We start from the raw sequence: 19799 nt of genomic DNA on the forward strand, positions 1-19799 counted from the left end.
CCCTAACCCTAATCACTTAGGAGCCCCTGCTAATTTTAGCACGGCCTGGCAGGTGCCACGGGGCTTGACAAGTTCACTCCGCGGGCGGGGGGCGCTGCGCACCATCCAGCATCCAGAACGAGTTCCATCCTGGACCTTGCAGGCCCAAAACCCAAGAATGACCTCCTGACCTTTAGAGGCAAGTTTTGACAGTTTGGAGGCAGTTTACGGTTTACAAGCCCGGAAGGAAACAAGTATTTGTCACTTGGGGGGGATGGCCCTGGGCCCTCCACCCGGCAGACGGTCCCCCCACCTCCCCGCCCCCTACCTCCCACCTACCTCCCCGCCCTCTACCTGCCACCTACCACCCGGCTCTTCCACAGCTCACCTCACTTCTTCTCCCGCCCCGCCCCCGTCCCCTGGGCTCGGCTCTCATTGGCCCGAATGAGGTCTTGCGCACGCCCACGGACCAATCCTGCGGCTGATTGGCCGAAGGGACACACCCACACCCCACCCCCAGAGGAGGGGAGGGGAGCCCTGAGCATCCAGCTCCCTGGGGGGTCTGCCTAGGCCAGGCGAGGGTCTGGTCCCCACCTTCTCTCCTGCCTACCGGGGCGCAGCACCGCCCTACCCCCACCCCACCCCTACCCCCCGGAGCGTAGGAAACGCAGGTCTGACCCCTCTTCAGATGAAAGTCCGCCAGGGATCCCCTATCCCCGCTCTGGCCTGTGCGGGCCAGGCTCTTCCCTACCCCTCCATGTGTGTGGGGCTCTCCACTGTGGTTTCCTGCCCCCCAGCGTGCTGACCACCAGCCCTGGCACATCTGAGGACTGGAGGCCACATGGACTAGTCCTGTCCCCTCCCCAGAATCACTGGGCAGCTAATCCCCACACCACTGTGCAGAGGGCGTGGACACCGCCCCACGGCCTTGTCCCCATGCCTGTTGTCAGCCTTGACCCTAAGCAGGCCCCCTTTGCCCTCTGCCCTGACCAACCTGGTGGCAGTGGGCAGAATATTTCAGCAGCTGCCTGCTGGGCTCAGTAGGTGCAGAAGCCCCAGGCAGTCTGCTGAAGGCAGCTCTCTGGCAAGGTGGCCCACACCTGCCCAGGTGGACCTCAATCTCCAGGGCTGCTGCCCTCCCTGCCCCTCAGCAGGTAAGGGTGTCCCCACCTCCCCAAAATCCTACCTCTTGGCCCCTCAGAGAGATGGCAATGGATGCCACGAGGAGCCAGACCCAGATGCCCTTGAATCTGGTGAGGGTCATCCCAGAGCCACGAGCGTGGTTCCTTGGGGCACACAGGGCAATGGGTTCAGCAGAGCAGACGTCAGGTGGTGCTGTGCCCCTGGAAGGAGGCATCTGGGCCAAGAGGCAGCTGTGCCTGTCACTGGCCCTGTCACTGCCTATCCTGACACCCATGGCGCAGACTCGCCAGGAGGGGTCTCTAGAGTACTTGCTCAGCCAGCAGGCTGAGACCACTGTAGGCCCCTGAGAGTCAGAGACTGAGGTCCCTGAGCCCGTCCCAGCTCTCTGGAGGGCAGTGGGAGCCCTGCCACGTGTCCAGCTGCAGCCTGGCCCCTGTGTTCGTGGGGCCTCGGCGGCTATACCCACAGTGGGCAACCCTGGGCCAGTTGCCCACATATTCCTGAGGAAAAGGATCCCCAGTGCCAGTCCCAGGCCTACCATGAGGACCAGAAGAACCAGTTGGACATGCCCCCGAGTCGGAGAACACTGGGCAGTCTGTCTTCCTGCAGAGCCCAGGCCAGGGCGCCAGAAACACTGCCTGGAACGTGGGGGAGACAATCAGCAAGAGACCCCCCCTCTCCTCCATGTTTGGGTATAGACATGAGCCCTAGTGATGTGTCCTGTGGCCTCCTCGCAAGCAGGGGGTGGGTGGTAGTTGTGGGGAAAAGGGGGACAGGCTCTGTGTGAGCTTTGTTCTCCCAAGGCTGGGTCTGGAGGGGCAGGCAGCTTCCTGGAGCTTCTCAGGCAGAACCATGACTTTCCCAGGCAAGTCTTTTAAGCCAGTGTGACTGACAGCAGCATGACACCCGTAGGAGACTTTTGTAGTGGGGTCTGGGCCCTGAAATCGGGCAGGAAGCAGCCCAGTGGGGTGGGGAGGTGGGCCCCCGGCTGGCACCGTGGGCTGGGGAAAGTTTCCTCATTTGTAAGAACAGGGACCCCTACGGTACCTGGGTCCTGGGGTGATTTTGCAGGATAAGGGAGAACTGCAGAAGCTCTGAGCAGGGCCTGGTCTGGGATGTTCCCAAGGGGTCTGTGAGGCAGACTCCCACCCCATGACTTGAGCCCCACCCATGTCCCCCAGACACTCAGCCTTGAGGGTGGAGGGGGCTGCGCAGGTCAGAGCCCCTCCTGTCAGGGTTGGGTGCTGACAACATGTGGCATCTGCGGGCCCTGATACGTCTGAGGGGTGTGCACCTCCCACAGTGAGAGGCAAGGTCAGCTGGAGGCCAGTGTCAGCTTGCGGCCAGCCAGAGTATTGGACCACTGCCACAGACCCTCCCAGCATCCCTCCCCAGCCTGTACCCCCAGGAACAGGGAATGAACACAGCAGGGTGGGCAGGGGAATGAATGTCCACGGTCCTGCGGTATGGACAGTGCTGGACCCTGCAGTGCCCAGCTTGGGCAGGGCATGCTGCAAGGGCAGGTGACCCCATGTTCCCTACATGCCCCACATTGCCAGACATGGGCCTCCACACCACACACCCTGCCCAAGCAGTGGCCTCCCCAAGACCTACAGTTACAGAAATGCCATCAGAAATCCAGATTTGCCTGGGAAAGTGCCTGTATTTAAACGTTGGCAGCAAATTTAAGTTTTTGAGAATATTGCACTGGACAAATGAAACCCACATTGATGCAACTTTATTTACAGAATGGAATCTGTAGTGAACAAACATCACCTCACGGGTTGACTCCCCCTCAGACAAGGGGCTTCCTTACCTTGCACTGTCCCCCTCCCTCCCCTGCTGTGTTCTGTCCTCTCCCTGCTGTGCAGTATCCCCCTCTATTGTGTGCTGTCCCCTCCCTGCTGTGCAGTGTCCCCTCCCCTCCCTGCTGTGCAGTGTCCACTCCCTACTATGGGCTGTCCACTCCCTGCTATGGGCTGTCCCCTCCCTGCTGTGTGGTGTCCCTTCCCCTCTCTGCTGTGCACTGTCCCCTCCCCTCCCTGCTGTGCACTGTCCCCTCTACTGTGCACTGTCCCCTCCCCTCCCTGCTGTGCACTGTCCCCTCCTTGCTGTGTGGTGTCTGGGAAGGGACGGCAGGGACAGGAAGGTCCGGGTGACATGGGGTCTTCTAGAGTCCCAGCCGGCCAAGCACCATGCTGTTGCAGAACGGGATCTTGGACAGAAGTTGCTGGGTGGAATGAAACATTAGTAAGTCCAGGTTGCTCTTTGACGAGGTGTGTGACTTCCTGTGATCTCCGGGGTTCCACAGAAGGGTCTTTCTAGAGGACCTAGAAGCCGGCCGGCCAAGCTGGGGTTTCACCCGATGTCAGTGGCAGGGAGCCAGGTGGGCCTGGACACAGAGGGTGAAAAGCCCCTCCTGTACCGGGCTCCAGCCATGCCGAGTGTGTGTGGGGAGGGGTGTCACAGCAAATGGGCCGGGACGCGGCCCAGCAGGGCCTGAGGCTGGACCTGCGCAGGGTCTGCGATGTCTTACCGTCTGCGATGTCTTACCGTCTGCGATGGAGTCTGCGATGTCTTACCGTCGGTCCCTGGGACAATTCTGTGTCAGGGAGCCACCCAACAGCCTCTTGAGGGCCTCAGACAGCAGCTCTTGCATGTGCGGCCTCGGGCGCTGGCCAGGAAGCGAGCTGGCTGACGCACCTGCACTTGAGGTTCTTTGAGCCTTTGCTCCATCTGGAAGATGAGCAGCTGCTGGCGGCTGCTCCCCGTGCTCTGTGACGCTGTGACACTGATGCTGTGACACTGTGGTGCTGTGACACTGTGATGGGATGGGAGGCAGCTTATGTGGTGCACTCAGCTCCAGGCACGGCGTGTTGGCAGAATTCTGCGAATGTTAATGCTTCTACACCTTCCTGGCACTTTATGTTTGCGAGACTGTAGCCCCAGGCCTCTGCGAACGCGCCTGGATCGCTTCCCAAACGGTGAGGGCAGTGAGGGCGGTGAGGGCGTCTAGCGCTGTGCCCTGGAGGGACAGCCTCGGGCAGGGACAGCCTGGAGCTGCAAATGGCCCTGCAAACACTGGTGTGTGGTTCTGTGTCTAGTCACAAAATTTATTCAGCCCCATCCCTTTGTGACATTCCCTGGGCTCAAACTCGAAGAGTCTCCACTGTATGGAGACTCGAAGGTCCTAAGGGAATGTCACTCGAAAGGAGACACGGTCCCTAAGCAAGGGTCTGTGTCCATCAGAAATGCTGTCGGGTACAGGGAATGAAAGCCCTGCCTTAACTGCGGCTTTCGGTGATCAGTGTTCGCTCCCCCATCACTGCCTAGAGGTGGGTGGGTGCAGAGCCAGCCAAGATCCGCGATCCCCTCAGGCGGGGCCGCCCTGCCTCTCTTCCCACCGTGGGTGGTCTGCCAACAGCTCTTCCCTCAGCCTCGCCTCCGCCTTGCTACAGGGCAGCTGCTCTGGTGCCGGTCATCACACCCTTACAAACCTGCATTCACAGAATGGAGGGGCACTGACCTTCCAGGAAGGGACGGTCCTGCTAAAGCCAGGCTTCTCTCCCTGTCATTGGCTGGAACTGGGCCACCTGCTTGACGCTTAACCAGATCCCCAGCAAAAGGGCGTAGGATAGCTGTGCTCGGCTTAGCCCAGTCACAGGCTGTCCCTGGGGCCTGGGGAGGCACTGCCTTCCTCGAATGTGCTACACCTGTGCCTCCGTGCACACTGCTCCCCTCAGTCCCTGGGCATGGATTCGTAGAGGCAGGATGACCAGAGCCTTCTGGCGGTAATGCCAGCTGCCCGCTGGCCGCCAGACAGGCTCCCAACAGGCTCTTGCAGCCATGTCCCACTCAATGTCCTGGGCGGCACTTTCCTCCCCCCATGGCAGGCATCTGCAGTACCGAGGGGGGCTGCCCTGTCTGCACCCCACCCTTCGGCATCCCTCAGGCCACATGTGTTGAGGGACTGCTCTTGGAACTCTGCTGTTTTCATCTGGGACCCAGGGCTGGAGGGCGAGGGAGGCCCTTGGTGCGTGTGGGACCCCTGCACCCCCAGCTGTCCTCACTCGCCCAGCTGCCCTCACTCCCCCCAGCTGCCCTCACCCCTTCAGCTGTCCTCAACCCCCAGCTGCTCTCACCCCCCCAACTGCCTCTCCCCACTAGCTGCTCTCTCCCCCCAGCTGCCCTCACCCCTCCAGCTGCCCTCACACCCCCAGCTGCTCTCACACCCCAACTGCCTCTCCCCCCCAGCTGCTTTCTCCCCCCAGCTGCTCTCACCCCTCCCAGCTGCTCTCACTGCCCCCCAGCTGCCCTCTCCCACCCAGCTGCTCTCTCCCCCAGCTGCTCTAACCCCTCCCAGCTGCTCTCACTGCCCCCCAGCTGCCCTCTCCCCCGCAGCTGCTCTCTCCCTCCAGCTGCCCTCACCTCCCAAGCTGTTCTCACCTTCCAGCTGCTCTCACCTCCCCCAGCTGCTCTCACCTCCCCCAGCTGCCCTCAACCCCCCCAGCTGCCCTCACCCCCCCAGCTGCCCTCACCCCCCCAGCTGTCCTCACCCCCACAGCTGCCCTCACCCCCCAGCTGCTCTCACCACCCCAGTTGCTCTAACCCCCCAACTGCCTCTCCCCACTAGCTGCTTTCACCCCTCCCAGCTGCTCTCACTGCCCCCCAGCTGCCCTCACCCCTCCAGCTGCCCTCACCCCCCAGCTGCCCTCACCCCCCCAGCTGCTCTCATCCCCCTAGCTGCTCTTACCCCCACCAGCTGTTCTCACCTCCCAGCTGCCCTCACCCCCCAGCTGCTCTCACCCCCTCCAGCTACCCTCACGCCCCCAGCTGCCCTCACCCTCCCAGCTGCTCTCACCCCCCCCCAGCTGCTCTCACCCCCACCCCCGCAGGCAGAGCAGATCCTGGCCGACTTCCAGCTGCAGGAGGCCGACTTGAAGAAGGTGATGTGGCGGATGCAGAAGGAGATGGCGCGAGGCCTGCGGCTGGAGACCCACGAGGAGGCCAGTGTGAAGATGCTGCCCACCTACGTGCGCTCCACCCCGGAAGGCTCCGGTACCGAGGCCCGGGACAGGCAGGGGCGGGACCCACTGGGGAGCTGGTAGCTCCTCACCTGGAGGCGGCTGTCCCTGGTCCCAGGGGGCAGAGGCAGCCAGAGTACGTGCTGACAGCTCAGACTGTCCCGAGGCCCAGGACGGCTCCACTAGCCCAGCCCTGCATCTTCAGGATAACTGCCCCCTGCCCCCACCTCAGGAAAACTGTTTTTGTCATCTCATAACGAGAAACCGGTTCTCTGTGGTCAGTGGGGGGAACCCCAAGCCCAATCCTGAGTCTGGGCCCTTCACTAGGCCTTCACTTGGGCCCTGGGCTTGGCATGACTTTGGTCCGAGGCAGGGGACTCCCACTGACTTCCCTAGCTCACCTTTGACTCTAGGGATCCCCAGATGCCTGGCGCCAGCAGCCCCTTGTCCAGCTCCTCTGAGCCCCACCCTGCCCTCCTCTCCTTCCCTCCCTGGTCTTGGGGTCCTGCCGGCTGGCACCCAGAGGCTGATGTGCTTCTCCCTGTGGCTGCAGAAGTTGGGGACTTCCTCTCCCTGGACCTGGGCGGCACCAACTTCAGGGTGATGCTGGTGAAGGTGGGGGAGGGCGAAGAGGGGCAGTGGAGCGTGAAGACCAAGCACCAGATGTATTCCATCCCCGAGGACGCCATGACGGGTACTGCTGAGATGGTGAGCAGTGAGGGGCAGGGGCTGGGGGGCTGGGGCTGGGGGGCCAGGGTGGGGGCTGGGCATCAGGGGCCAGGGGCCCATGGGGCTGGGGGCCAAGGCGCTGGGGCTGGGAGGCCAGAGGACTGGGGATGGGGACCAGTGGGGGTCAGGGGCCTGGGGAGCTGGGGGCCAGGGGCTGGGATCAAGTCTGCCTGGGATCTCAGCACTCCCTCGACCTGGCAGGACGGCCTGCCTGTCCACCAGGGGCAGGGGCACCTATTGGCAGGAGAGCCACTCGGCCTCAGAGGGCCCAGGGAGGGGGCTGAGTGGCCACCAGGCATGGCCCCAGCAGGTCACATTCCTGCCCAGTTTTCCAGAAAGGCCAGACATGTGACAGCAGCTGCGGGAACACGCCCCTCCAATGGGCACACAGCCCATTCTGCCGTCTCCCTATGTGTCACCCCATCACCTTCCACCAGCATGGACATCAAGTGGGGTGATTGCAGTCATCACGTCTGCCCATGGTGGGGGGACTCAGGAGAGGGTGCAGAAGTACAATGAGCCCTTGGGGGAGGTGGGCAGAGGCAGAGGGTTTCAAGGCAGGAGTCCCGTGGCAGCCTGGGCCTCACCACACCCCTGCATGCTGTGGGACTGGACGTGAAACAAGGCAGCAGGGATGGTGTGGGTGCCTCCTGCAGCCCCAGCTGCCAGCAGGGGGCAACACCCAGTGCTGCAGACAGGCCCACACAGGCAGGCTGGAGGCCAGTGGGTGGTGGAGACAGAAATCAGCATTATGGCCAGGGCTGTGCCTCTGTCCAGAGTCTGCGGCTGGATGTCACTGGGTCCGCCAGGAGGGACAGGCTGACAGTGCACGGCCTTGGGCAGGAGTCCCGCAGCAGGGGTCCCGCGGCCAGCTCTCCCATGGTCAACGGCCAGTTTGCTGTGTGTCCTCCAGCTCTTTGACTACATCTCTGAGTGCATCTCCGACTTCCTGGACAAGCACCAGATGAAGCACAAGAAGCTGCCCTTGGGCTTCACCTTCTCCTTCCCCGTGAGGCATGAGGACATCGACAAGGTGGGGCAGGTGCAGGGCCAGGGGCGGAGGGCCCCCATGAACCCCGCCGTGCCTTCACGTGTAGCCCCCCTTTGGGGAAAAGCCTTGGTCCAACCCGTGGCTCCATCACTTACCTTTCGGGAGACTGGGAACTGGTTACACGGCTGATGCTGTCTGCCTTAGTCCCCCAGCGCCCTACAGGCCAGCAGCACCATCACCCATCAGAGATCAGGAGACAGGCTCAGGAGGCAGTGCTGGGGCTCAAACACAGACCGCCAGACACCAGCACAGCTGTGTAGCACCACAATGGGCTGAGGCTTCCCCTACGTGCACACACGTGAAGTATACACACACGTGCATTATAGACACTATGTACGCATGTACGTCTCAACCATACACGCACATATACACGCAGGTCAATTACACGTACACACCAACACATGTTGGTTATACACGTGCATACACACGTGTGTACATCATACATATGTACACCCATCAACTGTGTGCCCTGAACAGGTGCACACACACCAACTACATGTGTACACATGTAAGTTGCACACATCAAGTGTAAACATGTTGCACACACATACGGCCTCTCAGAGACAAGCCAGCTCAGTACCTCTGGCAGGAACGGCATCCCATGCTGGTCTCCCAAGCCCCCTCCCCACAGCACACCAAGGGCCAGATGGTACCTTCTCATGTCTGAGGGGGCGTCCTGGGGGACATGAACCCCAGCTCCATATGGGGCTGCTCTCCTCAGGACCTCATCCCTACTCTGGGAGGATGCCTCTGGGCTTGACAGTATAAACACTGTCACAGTGGCTGGAACCCAGCCTTGCAGAAATAGGAAATACTCATAGAGAACGCTTCTCAAACTTATGGGTCCGCTTGGAGCTTGTTTCCTGCACTGTGCAGTGGGAGATCCTCACCCTGCCCCCAGTGTCCATCAGGAGCCACAAGACCTCACCTCTTCCCTCAGGGCATCCTCCTCAATTGGACCAAGGGCTTCAAGGCCTCAGGAGCAGAAGGGAACAACATCGTGGGGCTCCTACGTGATGCCATCAAACGGAGAGGGGTGAGGTGGCTCCCCGTGACTGACCTGGGACCCCCCTCCCCTCAGGCCAGGATGCCAGGGAGGGCCTTCTGGGCATCCTTCACCTGGCTGGACACCAGCCCCATCACTGCTGCCTCTGTGCCTCCTGGCAGGACTTTGAAATGGACGTGGTGGCGATGGTGAATGACACTGTGGCCACGATGATCTCCTGCTACTATGAAGACCGCCGGTGTGAGGTTGGCATGATTGTGGGTAAGGATCCATGCCCTGCCCTGCCCTGTCTGGGGGCCTTGGCCTCCACGAGAGACAGAGCAAGGCTGTGCACCCCTGCTGGCCTTGGGTCTCCAGGCCTGAGGACTGAGCAGTCAGTGATGGTCAGAGCAGGGCCCCTGTGCCAGGCAGAAACCCCAGAGGTGACAGGGTCTGGGGTGGTCTCGGGGAGATGCAGGGGTGTCCTGGGTGCAGCCAGTGCTCACTGCTGATGCACAGCACTGCACGGCACAGCAGCTATACATCTGCAGGGCTCATCAGGGTTTAATCACACCACCTTGTCTGGCAAATCGACCAAACGGGACACATTTGTCCAAGTGGACGAGGGTTAGCACAAGTGATGTCTTCCCTTCCTGGACGGTCTTCCTGTGGCCCAGAGCAGCCGTCCTGTCCCCCCCCCGAAGTGAATGCCGGTGCCGGGAGTGGAGGCAGCTCTGGCCCAGTGGGCCTTCCACACCGGCCTCAGGACTTTCCAGAAGTTCCTGAGGCCTCAGGAGTGTTTGCTGAGGATCAATCCCATTTGATTACTTATCTACTGGGCACACAGGCTACTCGAGTGTCCTGTAGCCTCCAGGCTCTGGGTCCCCAGAAAGTCAGTGGCAAAGTTGTTTGCTTCACTGGGCCCTTCAGAGCCAGACCTGCAGCTTGTCTACGCCCCCAGGAACCCACTTCCAGCCATACACACGTCCTCACCTGCAGCCTGACTGCTTCGTCCCTCTTTTTGTTTCTTACATCTTCTGCTTCCGTTCTTGACTTTCAGATGGCAAGCTGCCTCTGAGTTCACCAACAGAACAGAGGCTGCAGGAACCCGCTGTCCTGGCTCTCCCCTTCGGAGCTGCCCAGGGCAGCTGAGTGGGGGCACAGTTCCCCAGGACACCCAGCTTGGTGCCTGAGCCCTGCAGCTGCTGCCCAGCACAGACGGCAGAGGGGGGCCTGTGCTCACAACCACCCTGCAAACACTCTGCTCAGGGCTTAAACGCATGTTTGTCGGGTGCCTGGGGGGCTCAGTTGCTTGAACCTCAACTCTGATCCCAGAGGCGTCAGGCTCTGAACTAAGCATGGGGCCTACTTGGGACATATTCTCTTTCTCTTTCTCTCTCTCCCCCTCTGCCCCTCCCCTACTCATATGCTCTCTCTCTAAAAACCAAACCAAAACAAATATGTTTATGATAATTACCAGAGTCCAAAAATCGGGATAATGCACATCAAAGTCTGGGTTTCTGGGTTTTTCCTACAAAAAACTGGAAGGGCCTGCATCACTGGGCCCCCATTCCTCCTGGGCAGCTCCACCAACTAGCATTTAAGATGATGTCCCTGATGGCTTTAGGGGCGTGCCGCCCATACAGTCACCCTCAGAAACCATTTTGCAACTTGATAATTTATCACCAAAGGACACCACCTTTTCACTCTGCAAGGGACTCTGCAAATTACAAATCCCAGAACCAGCGCCATGTGCAGTAACCCACGTGCTGCTCCCTGGGGTCCAGGCTGTGCCTTACTCACCTCTGAGTGCCCCTGAAAACAGGGCCCAGAGAAGCTCAAGCACATGCAGGGAAAATACTGAAAAGCAAGGCTGGTGCACAAACAGAATAAAACCATAACTCCACACACCTCTAGGTGGCAGAGTGCTTGGACACATTTCATGGAGTCCTCCCAAGTCCCCGGGGTAATAGGAGGAGAAGGTGTCACCATCCCTTCCTGAGGAAGGGGAACAAGCCCAGAGAAGTGGCCTCATTTGTGCCATGTCACACAGCAAACCCAGGTCTTCTAGTGCCTGGGAGAGCCGCCTTTCCATTAAGGCGTGCAATGCAGTGGCGGGTGCGGAGGGCTCCCGGAAGACCCGGCCACAGGGGGCTTCCTGCAGGGTGGGGGTGGAGAGGCGCGTTCCGGGGGGGGGGGGGGGCTGACCCCGCGCCCCTCACAGGAACAGGCTGCAATGCCTGCTACATGGAGGAGATGCACAACGTGGAGCTGGTGGAAGGGGACGAGGGCCGCATGTGCGTCAACACCGAGTGGGGCGCCTTCGGGGACTCCGGAGAGCTGGACGAGTTCCTGCTGGAGTATGACCGCGTGGTGGACGAGAACTCCCTGAACCCTGGGCAGCAGCTGTAAGGACTACCCCTCCCCCTCGTCCTGCCCCTGCAGGCAGATGACGGGCTTGTTTTTAAACAACTCGGGGACGGTGGGGGGAATCAAACCGACCATCCCTTCGCCAGCTGGCTCCTCTCTCCTTCGGCTCACACGCACCCTGTGAACCCGGAACAGTAGAGATGTGAAGGGTTAGTCCGCAGAAAGAGCGGCTGTGAGCGGATGAGCCGGGCTCTCCCCTGGCCGGCAGGTGACCACCGGCATAGGGCGGCTCTGAGACCCCCAAGCAACGGGTTCAGCCCAGAGTTCCCCAGAGTAGACCTCTGTTCACGTTCACAGGATGCACAGTAGGGTTTCGCAGAAGGCTGCGGTGTAGCCTGGACAGCTCTAAACCGGCCGCACAGAGCCTGAGTCGTTGCTCTCCTAATTCTTGAGCTTCGTCTCTGGCCCTCATGACCTCTGCTCTGTCAGTCGTACCCAGTGTACTTACCGATGAAAATACTCGGGCTCACAAATGCGGAGCACGTAGGCGCCAGCTCTGTGCACACCAGGGCGCAGGGCCCAGGGCCGCCAGCGGTGGCCAAGGCCCCAGGCGGGTCACCAGTCCCTCCGTGCCCGAGTTTCTGTAACCACACCGGTACTGGGCGGTGAGCGTGGGACGATGCCTGGGCCTCAGAGGGGCTGGACCGAGGGGCAGGGTGCAGAGGTTCCAAACCCAGGTTGATAAATGAGGGAACAGGTAGGAACCCGGACTTGCACGCAGTGTCAAGTGCCCCACCTGGCCCTCCTCGTGGCTGCGCGTGGGGACCTCCCTGGGGCAGCTGAGCACCGCACCCCCTCCCCCCCCCCCCCCCCGCCCCCGGCTGCGGGAGATGACCCGGCCGCCCTCCGTGCAGATACGAGAAGCTCATCGGCGGCAAGTACATGGGCGAGCTGGTGCGGCTCGTGCTGCTGAAGCTCGTGGACGAGAACCTGCTCTTCCGCGGGGAGGCCTCGGAGCAGCTGCGCACGCGCGGCGCCTTCGAGACGCGCTTCGTGTCGCAGGTGGAGAGGTGCGCGGGGCGCGAAGGGCTCGGGGCGGCATTCAGGGAGCTGGGCGCAGGGGGCTCGGGGCTCCAGGGGGCGGGGCGCAGGGGGCTAGGGGCAGGATTCCAGGGGCGGGGCCCAAGGAGCGCAGGGGGCTCGGGGCGGGGTGCAGGGGGCGAGGTCTGGGGGCGGGAGCGCAGTGGAGCCCACTCCTGGGCAGCTGATGCGACCCACGCGCCCCCTCTGTGGCTCCGCACCGCCGTGGACGTCGTCTCACTTGATCCACGCAACAGCCCCGAGGCGCGCCTGTGTATCCAAGTTAGAGCGGAGACCCTGGGCTTAGAGAGAGGCGCAGTGACCAGCTTACTGCTGGTCCCTGATGGAATCGGACCCGCTCCTCTCCGGAGCCCGAGCCCCAAGCGCTTTGCCTGGGTGAGGTGGGCAGGGGAGGGGTAGAGGCCGCCGCCGCCGGGGTCGGGGTCGGGCCGGCCCGGGGCCGAGCGACCCTCCTGCGACGCCCTCCCCTCCGGCCGCCCCTGCCCCGCAGCGACTCGGGCGACCGCAAGCAGATCTACAACATCCTGAGCACTCTGGGGCTGAGGCCCTCAGCCACCGACTGCGACATAGTGCGCCGCGCCTGCGAGAGCGTGTCCACACGCGCCGCGCACATGTGCGCCGCGGGGCTGGCGGGCGTCATCAACCGCATGCGCGAGAGCCGCAGCGAGGACGTGATGCGCATCACCGTGGGCGTGGACGGCTCTGTGTACAAACTGCACCCCAGGTGAGCGCGCGCACGTCCGCCCTTCCCGTCGGGCCCCCGCGGCCCTCCTGGGTGCGCGTCCTGAGGGCGCGATGCAAGCGGAAACGAGCTATCCCGGGACTCAAGGGTTATCTCCTCGTCTCCCAGACGAGGAGGAGGGAGGGTCCCCTAGGCTTACCCCCTCCGCGTGCTGCGCGCACCCTGAAGCTGAGCTGCTCTGAAGAGGCGGGGTGGGGGGGGGGGGGCGTTTCGGGAGTGCAAAGACAGGGGGCGCCAGCCCTGCTTCCCCTGCCCAGCTTCAAGGAGAGGTTCCACGCCATCGTGCGCAGGCTGACGCCCAGCTGCGAGATCACCTTCATCGAGTCGGAGGAAGGCAGCGGCCGAGGCGCCGCCCTGGTGTCCGCGGTGGCCTGTAAGAAGGCCTGCATGCTGGGCCAGTGACGACAGAGGCCACGAGGCAAAGAGGAGGCAGGGCTCGCTGGACCTGGGCTCCTGGGGACTCGCTCCCCACAGGAGCCCCCAGCCTGGCCCAGTGAGGAGGTCTCTTCGTTGTAAGGACCTGGACGCCTCGCCTCCCATCCCCGTGGTGACCCTGGAAGATGCGGAAAGGCCCGCGGGGAGGAGGGGGCGGGGAATTGCAGCGCCCAGGGCAGGCCTCTTGCCTCAGAGGCAGTTGGTGGGACAGCCCAAAGCCCTGACTGGGTTGGGAGCTGAGATGAGCAGGAATGGAGACCCCCCCCCCCCACCAAACCCCCCACCTATCCTGCTGGAATCAAGGACCCACACAGAGGGGAGCTGCTCACTCAGGACTTTGCTGCATTTCTGCACTGCCTGCCTCTTGGCGCCTTTGGCCATGTCAGCCTCCCGTGGGCCCTGCTCTGGACCCTGCGGTGGCATGCGGACTCAGCCCACTGGGAATGCAGCCCTGCTGACCTGGATGGACCTAGACCCGGGTTCCACAGGGGTCCCAGGCTGCCAGCCACCCGGGCCTGGCTGTTTTCCTGCCTGGTGAGGGTTGGGAAGTGGGAGAGGACGGGCTCCAGGACTGGTTCCACAGTGGAGGCAGCTTGTCCCTGAGGCCTGGAGATGGTGGCTTTTGTGCTGTCTTACTGCCATCCACCAGTGGTTTGTGGTTTTGGGATGCACCCTCACAGTGCAAGACACAGAGCCCCTACAGCCCCTGCCCAGAGGGACCCAGGAGGAAGAGGAGCCCCCCACACTCCCACCCACCGGCAGGCCTGGGAGCACCCCTGTGATGGAGTCTTCAGCTCCCATGGGGCTGGCCTGGAGAGAAACCTCAGGCAGCACTCAGCACCCAGGGACCCCAGGCCTCCCTCTTCCCACCAGACCTCCATGTGCCACACCAACCTCTCATGCCCAACCTGGGACTGTGTGGTTTTTTAAATAAAAGTTGTAAAAATTTAGAACATGGCCTTGACCAGTGTTCTCTGATGTCTGTGCATACTGGCTGTGGGACAGTAGGGAGACCTGATCACATGCACACAGACACTTGCAAGCCTAGGTATGTCTTGGAATTCACACCCCCCCCCCCCCGGCCGTGATGGGGAGTGTGCAGTGACACACAGACCTAAGGGTTAGAAATGAGGTGGCATTGGCGGGTGGTGGGGGTAGGTTCTGCATTGCCCCGGCTGGCTGCCTGTGGGGATGTGGGTGTGGACCCACTGTCTCTGGTCACTCAGCAGCTCTGCGGTGTCTGAGAGCCCCAGGGAGGGGCTTCGAGGAGTTAGGGGCCAGGGCACTGCTCTGGGAAGTGGGCTGGGCTGCTCCTGCTTCCGGCCGGTCTCTACAGGGGTCCCCTTGGATCCACCTGGGTTGTGACAGGGATGGGGTGAGGGGGGAAGGGGTTGCTGAGGTGCCTGCAGTGCTCCTGGGTGAGGCCTGTTTTGAGTTAGCTGAGCCCAGGGCCTGACACTGCTGACTCTCACCTTAGCCCGGTTACCTACAAACGCATTTACAGGATTAGAACATATGCTCGCTTTTCAGTAACAGGAGCTACCAGCAAATCTGGAAAGACTATTATTTCACTCTGAACTCAGCCTGCAGCTGTGGTTGGGAGCTGTCACATCCCCGTCCAGATGTTCTCTTGTGTTCCCAGATGTCTCATGTGGGACTGGTCAGAGCCTTTGAGTTCTCTTATTTTTTTAAGCTTTTTTAAAAGTTTATTTATTGTGTGAGAGAGAGAGAGCGCGCACACACCCACGTGAGTGGGGGGCAGAGAGAGAGAGAGAGGGAGAGAGAGAATCCCAAGCAGGCTCCACACTGTCAGCACAGAGCCTGAAGCGGGGCTGGATCTGAGGAAATGTGGGATCATGACCTGAGCCAAAGTCAAGAGTTGGATGCATAACCAACTGAGCCCCCCCAGAAGCCCCAGGCCCTTTCAGTTCTCTTGAATTGGAGTCATGCACGAGAATTTGCAGGAGTGTCACCCAGTCACTTTGTCATCACTACCACTTGCTCCTCTCCCCGCAGTCGCATGTTGGACCCGTGTCAGTGTAAACTACCTCCTAATTGTTCTTCACAGTGCAGTTCAGGGCGTCCTGTTGATTTTTTAAGTTTTCTTTGCAAGTAGGTTATATATTTTATGAATTTCATTATAGTCAGGGAGGAATTATAAAATAGTTACTGTTACACGAAAGGGGCATTGGGTCTGGCGGACTGACACGGATCCCTGCCACAGCAGCCGCCCTCTTTGCATCCCTCGCCCCAGGGGCAGAGCCAGGTTCTGGGGTAGAGGTGGCGGGCAGACAGTGCGCCCCCAGCTTGTGTTCTAGACAGGCCCCAGCCCCCAGCCCCTCTCTGTCCTGGGCCCGGAAGCAGCCGGTGAGGCTGCAACTCTGGCAGAGAAGAGGGTGACAGGCCTCCGGCTCCACAGTGGAGCCTCACATGAAGGGCTTGTGACCACTGTCATGGGGGTCCAAGGGGGTACTTGGGGTCCGGGTAGGGCACCATGCTCCAAGAGCATCACATGCAAGTGCTGTTTGGGGCCACAGCCAGCTCAGGGCTGCCTTCTGCCCCTTTGTCAGCGAGCCAGAGGCCAGGACCAGCCATCCTCACCCAGACCTCTGGGAGTCCCTGGGCTCAGGCCAGAGACCATCCTCAGAGCCACACACTGTTCTTCCCAAGCCAATAGAGGCCCCAGGCCAGCGCTCCTGTCCTCCTGGCCTGGGCAGGTTCTGGGCTGGACCTGCAGTAGGGTAACAGGGGAGACTTCTCCTTCAGCGGGGACACCTCATTCAGCATCCAGAGTGGTGACAGCCAGGAGCCTGTGAGCTCTGCCCTTGGGAGACGTTGCTGCTGATGGGTACATGCCCGGATGTTACACATCAGGGGGCCTGAAGGTCACCAGGAACGTGGCTGGAATCTGCCTGGGGCCCTGTCCTCCCCCAGCCCAGGCAGGGCTACCAAATTTGGGCCTGTCCTCTCCTCCTGTCCTTATTTGGTGCTCCAGGTGATAAGGCTGAGGCATAAAACGGGCTGTGGGCCCCTTGCAGCAACCAGGCGGCCACAGAGAGAGGATGGTGAGTGTCAGGTAGGGTCGCCAGAGGCCAGCAGACTCCCAGGTGCTGTCCTTGGGCTACAGGAGGGGTTTGGGGGTGGTGGTGTCACGGAGCCCACATTGGGCCTGGAGAGGTGGTGTCTGGGGACAGGAAGAGGGCCCTGGCCTGGGCTCCCCTGGGAGCTCTGGGGGTGCACCTGGAAACGCGGGCCTCTCCCCACACACGTGTTGCAGGCCAGCAGGAAGGCGGGGACCCGGGGCAAGGCCGCAGCTGCCAAGCAGGCCCAGCGAGGCTCTTCCAATGTCTTTTCCATGTTTGAACAAGCCCAGATCCAGGAATTCAAGGAGGTAAGTGCTGTACCCCCAGTGGCCTGGAACCTGTCCTGGCCCCTGTCCTTACTATGCCCGCCATCCAGGACCCTCCTGCCTCGGGCCCTCCCTGGGTGGGGGCTGTTCCCGCCTAGACACTCTGCCCCGCACCTCGCAGGCCTTCAGCTGCATTGACCAGAACCGTGATGGCATCATCTGCAAGTCAGACCTTCGGGAGACCTACTCCCAGCTCGGTGAGCACCTCCCCCTTCTCCCCACCCTAGGCCTGCTCTCACCAGGGCTGCTGGGTCAGCGGGAGCCCCCCGCCCACTGAGAAAGGACAGGCCCCTCACTCTCCACTGCTCTCGCCTCTGCTCCCCTCTGTCTCCTCCCCTGCCCCACCCCCACTGGGCCCAGCTTCCTTCCAGGGCACCTCCCTCCCTGGCCCTCTCCACCCCTGTGGCTATCACCCCCCCAGGGAAGGTGAGCATCCCGGAAGAGGAACTGGATGCCATGCTGCAGGAAGGGAAGGGTCCCATCAACTTCACGGTCTTCCTCACGCTCTTCGGGGAGAAGCTCAACGGTGAGCCAGGCCTGGAGTCTGCCTGAACCCCACCCAGACCTCAGCTGGACCACCCCCCCGCTGGCCCTTGCCCACCCAGAGGATATGGAGTCCTCCTTTGCACCCCAGACCCATGGGCACTGCTCACCCCAGCTCCCGACTTGAAATTGGGAAATGTGCCTTCAGCCTCCACTCCTAAGTCCCAGATCCTAGTCTCCCGGCCAGGCCTGCCCGCAAGGCCCGCCCAGCATCCCTGAGCCCCAAGGGATGTTGTGTATCAGGGAGGATGCTCCTACCTCTTCTGGGACATGACGGCCCCCCCCCCCCCCGGGTTCCTCCTTGGTGGGGCCAGAGAGGCTGGGGGTGTGGGTGCTCACCTGTTCCCTCCGGCTCCCAGGGACAGACCCCGAGGAAGCCATCCTGAACGCCTTCCGCATGTTTGACCCCAGTGGCAAGGGCGTGGTGAACAAGGATGAGTAAGTGTGAGCAATGGGATGACAGGGGGTGAGGCCCAGGTGAGGGTGACCCCCTGCCTGTACTGTGGGGCTCTCTCTGCCTTGGGGGTGGCCACCTGGGCCACAGGAACCTCGTCCCCCTCATCAGGCCACCTGTCGGCTCTCCCCCACCAGGTTCAAACAGCTTCTCCTGACTCAGGCAGACAAGTTCTCTCCGGCTGAGGTGAGGATTCCTGGTTCCTCGGACACCCCTCCCTTGCCGACCCCTTCACAGGGTCCTCGCCCTGCAGGGCACGGGGGAGGCCTTGTGGACCCCCCACCCTCATGGGCCTAGAGCAGGGCTCCGTGCAGGAGGGACTGTCTTTACCAAGGGTGACAGGCATGGAGTTAGATGGGAGTGTCCTGGGCCGGAGAAGCTGTGCATGCAAAGGTCTGGGCACGAGAGAGCGGCACTGGCATCTGGAAGAGCCTCTGTCCATGCAGTGTCAAGCAGCACGGGGAAGGGAGGGGAGGCATCCCCATGGCCCCCTCGGGCCCCCACCCTCCACCCCTGTGTCCCTAGTCTGCCCATGGTCAGGTAGCAGAAAACATTAACTCAGAGTTTGGGGCTCCCAGCTGAAGAGACGTAGGGCCAAAGTGCAGCCCTGGGAGTGGGGAGGGGGGTGAAGGGTCGGCCCCCACCAGGCTTTGCTGGATGGACTGCCTCTCACCAGTCCCTGCCGCCCCAGGTGGAGCAGATGTTCGCCCTGACGCCCATGGACCTGGCGGGGGACGTCGACTACAAGTCTCTGTGCTACATCATCACCCATGGGGATGAGAAAGAGGAGTGAGGGGAGCAGCCCCCAGGGTCACCACAATAAATGCTGTTTTCAATCAGACCTGCTGTGGTGGCCTCTCTGTGACAGATGGGGTGGGGGCAGGCAGGAGGGGTCTGTGAGATGAGGCAGGCACTTTGCCAGCTCACCTCCAGGTGCCCCATGCAGTTCTGTGACTATGAGCCATCATCTGCCCGGTTCACAGATGGGGACACATAGGCCACACCTCTAGGAGAGGAACCTGTGGGCTTGGCACAGCCTCCCAGTCCCGAACCAGCCACACGGCGGGCCCTGCACTCAGCATCCTGAGGCCGCTCAGCCATGTTCTGGGAGGGTCCTGCTGGTGGGGCAGACCCTGTCTCTGTGTGCTGGCTCAAGTGGGCCTCCCTGTGCATGTGTGTGCTCTGTGTGTGCTGCGTGTATGCTGGGCGTGTGTGTGCATGTGTGTGTGCATGTGTGTGCTGTGTGTGTGCGTGCATGCATGTGCTCTGGGTATGTGTGTGCACATGTGTGCGTGAGTGTACTGGATGTGTGTGTGTGTGTGTGTGTGTGTGTGTGCATGTGTGCTGGGTATGCTGGGCTCTGTGTGGAAGGCACTGAGAACCCATCTGGAAATAGACTTACTTCACTTTGGAAATGCAGAGGTTCCATAACAGGAAGCAGGGGCCAGAACGGGCTTCATGTCTCCTGGCAGGGCAGGGAGGGGGGAGGGGATGGGCGGGGAAGGGTCAGGCGGCTGGAGAGAGGGAGAGTTTTTCTCTGGAAGGGATTGTTAGTGTCTGGTCCCCACCTCATGTGCAGAAAATGGGCTGGGGGCACGGGGGTCATGCCTCCATCTGGGAACTGGAGGGCAGCAGGGGGACAGGAAGGGCCAAGCAAGGGCTTGCACTGAACCGCCCCCTCCATTAAGCCTGGCTGCAGCCCTCAGCTGGGGTGCTGGAAGAGGGAGGAGCTGATCACACTCCCTCCCTGCAGGCAGCAAGCAAGAGAAAAGCCATTTCCCCCTGGAGAAGTGTTCAGTTTTTATTTTTATTTGGGACTTGCACTTGTAATTAC

General features: G+C 61.6%; 2 protein-coding genes across 4 annotated transcripts; both read left to right on the plus strand.

The window, feature by feature from the left end:
• Positions 1-1184: 1184 nt before the first annotated feature.
• GCK (glucokinase) lies at positions 1185-14516 on the plus strand. Its single transcript, XM_058725686.1, has 10 exons — positions 1185-1232; positions 6018-6180; positions 6700-6854; positions 7789-7908; positions 8867-8962; positions 9094-9193; positions 11136-11319; positions 12196-12351; positions 12873-13106; positions 13382-14516. Exons 1-10 carry the CDS (start codon positions 1185-1187, stop codon positions 13524-13526), a joined length of 1401 nt encoding a protein of 466 aa, XP_058581669.1. The 3' UTR covers positions 13527-14516.
• Positions 14517-16404: 1888 nt separating this feature from the next.
• On the plus strand, positions 16405-18806 carry MYL7 (myosin light chain 7). 3 transcript variants are annotated; one of them, XR_009260649.1, is made up of 7 exons: positions 16405-16635; positions 16837-16950; positions 17090-17165; positions 17390-17494; positions 17871-17955; positions 18103-18151; positions 18657-18806. XR_009260649.1 is itself a non-coding variant. In XM_058725688.1 (7 exons), the coding sequence occupies exons 1-7, from the start codon at positions 16420-16422 to the stop codon at positions 18756-18758; spliced, it is 741 nt and encodes a 246-aa protein (XP_058581671.1). In that variant the 5' UTR covers positions 16405-16419; the 3' UTR covers positions 18759-18806. The 3 variants fall into 3 exon arrangements, 2 of the variants coding, with proteins under 2 accessions (XP_058581671.1, XP_058581672.1); XM_058725688.1 differs by having other exon boundaries at positions 17871-17949; XM_058725689.1 differs by having other exon boundaries at positions 16512-16624; positions 17871-17949.
• The last annotated feature ends 993 nt before the right edge of the window (positions 18807-19799 follow it).

This window comes from Neofelis nebulosa, chromosome 4 (assembly GCF_028018385.1).
Source record: "Neofelis nebulosa isolate mNeoNeb1 chromosome 4, mNeoNeb1.pri, whole genome shotgun sequence".
NCBI classification, from domain to species: domain Eukaryota; kingdom Metazoa; phylum Chordata; class Mammalia; order Carnivora; family Felidae; genus Neofelis; species Neofelis nebulosa.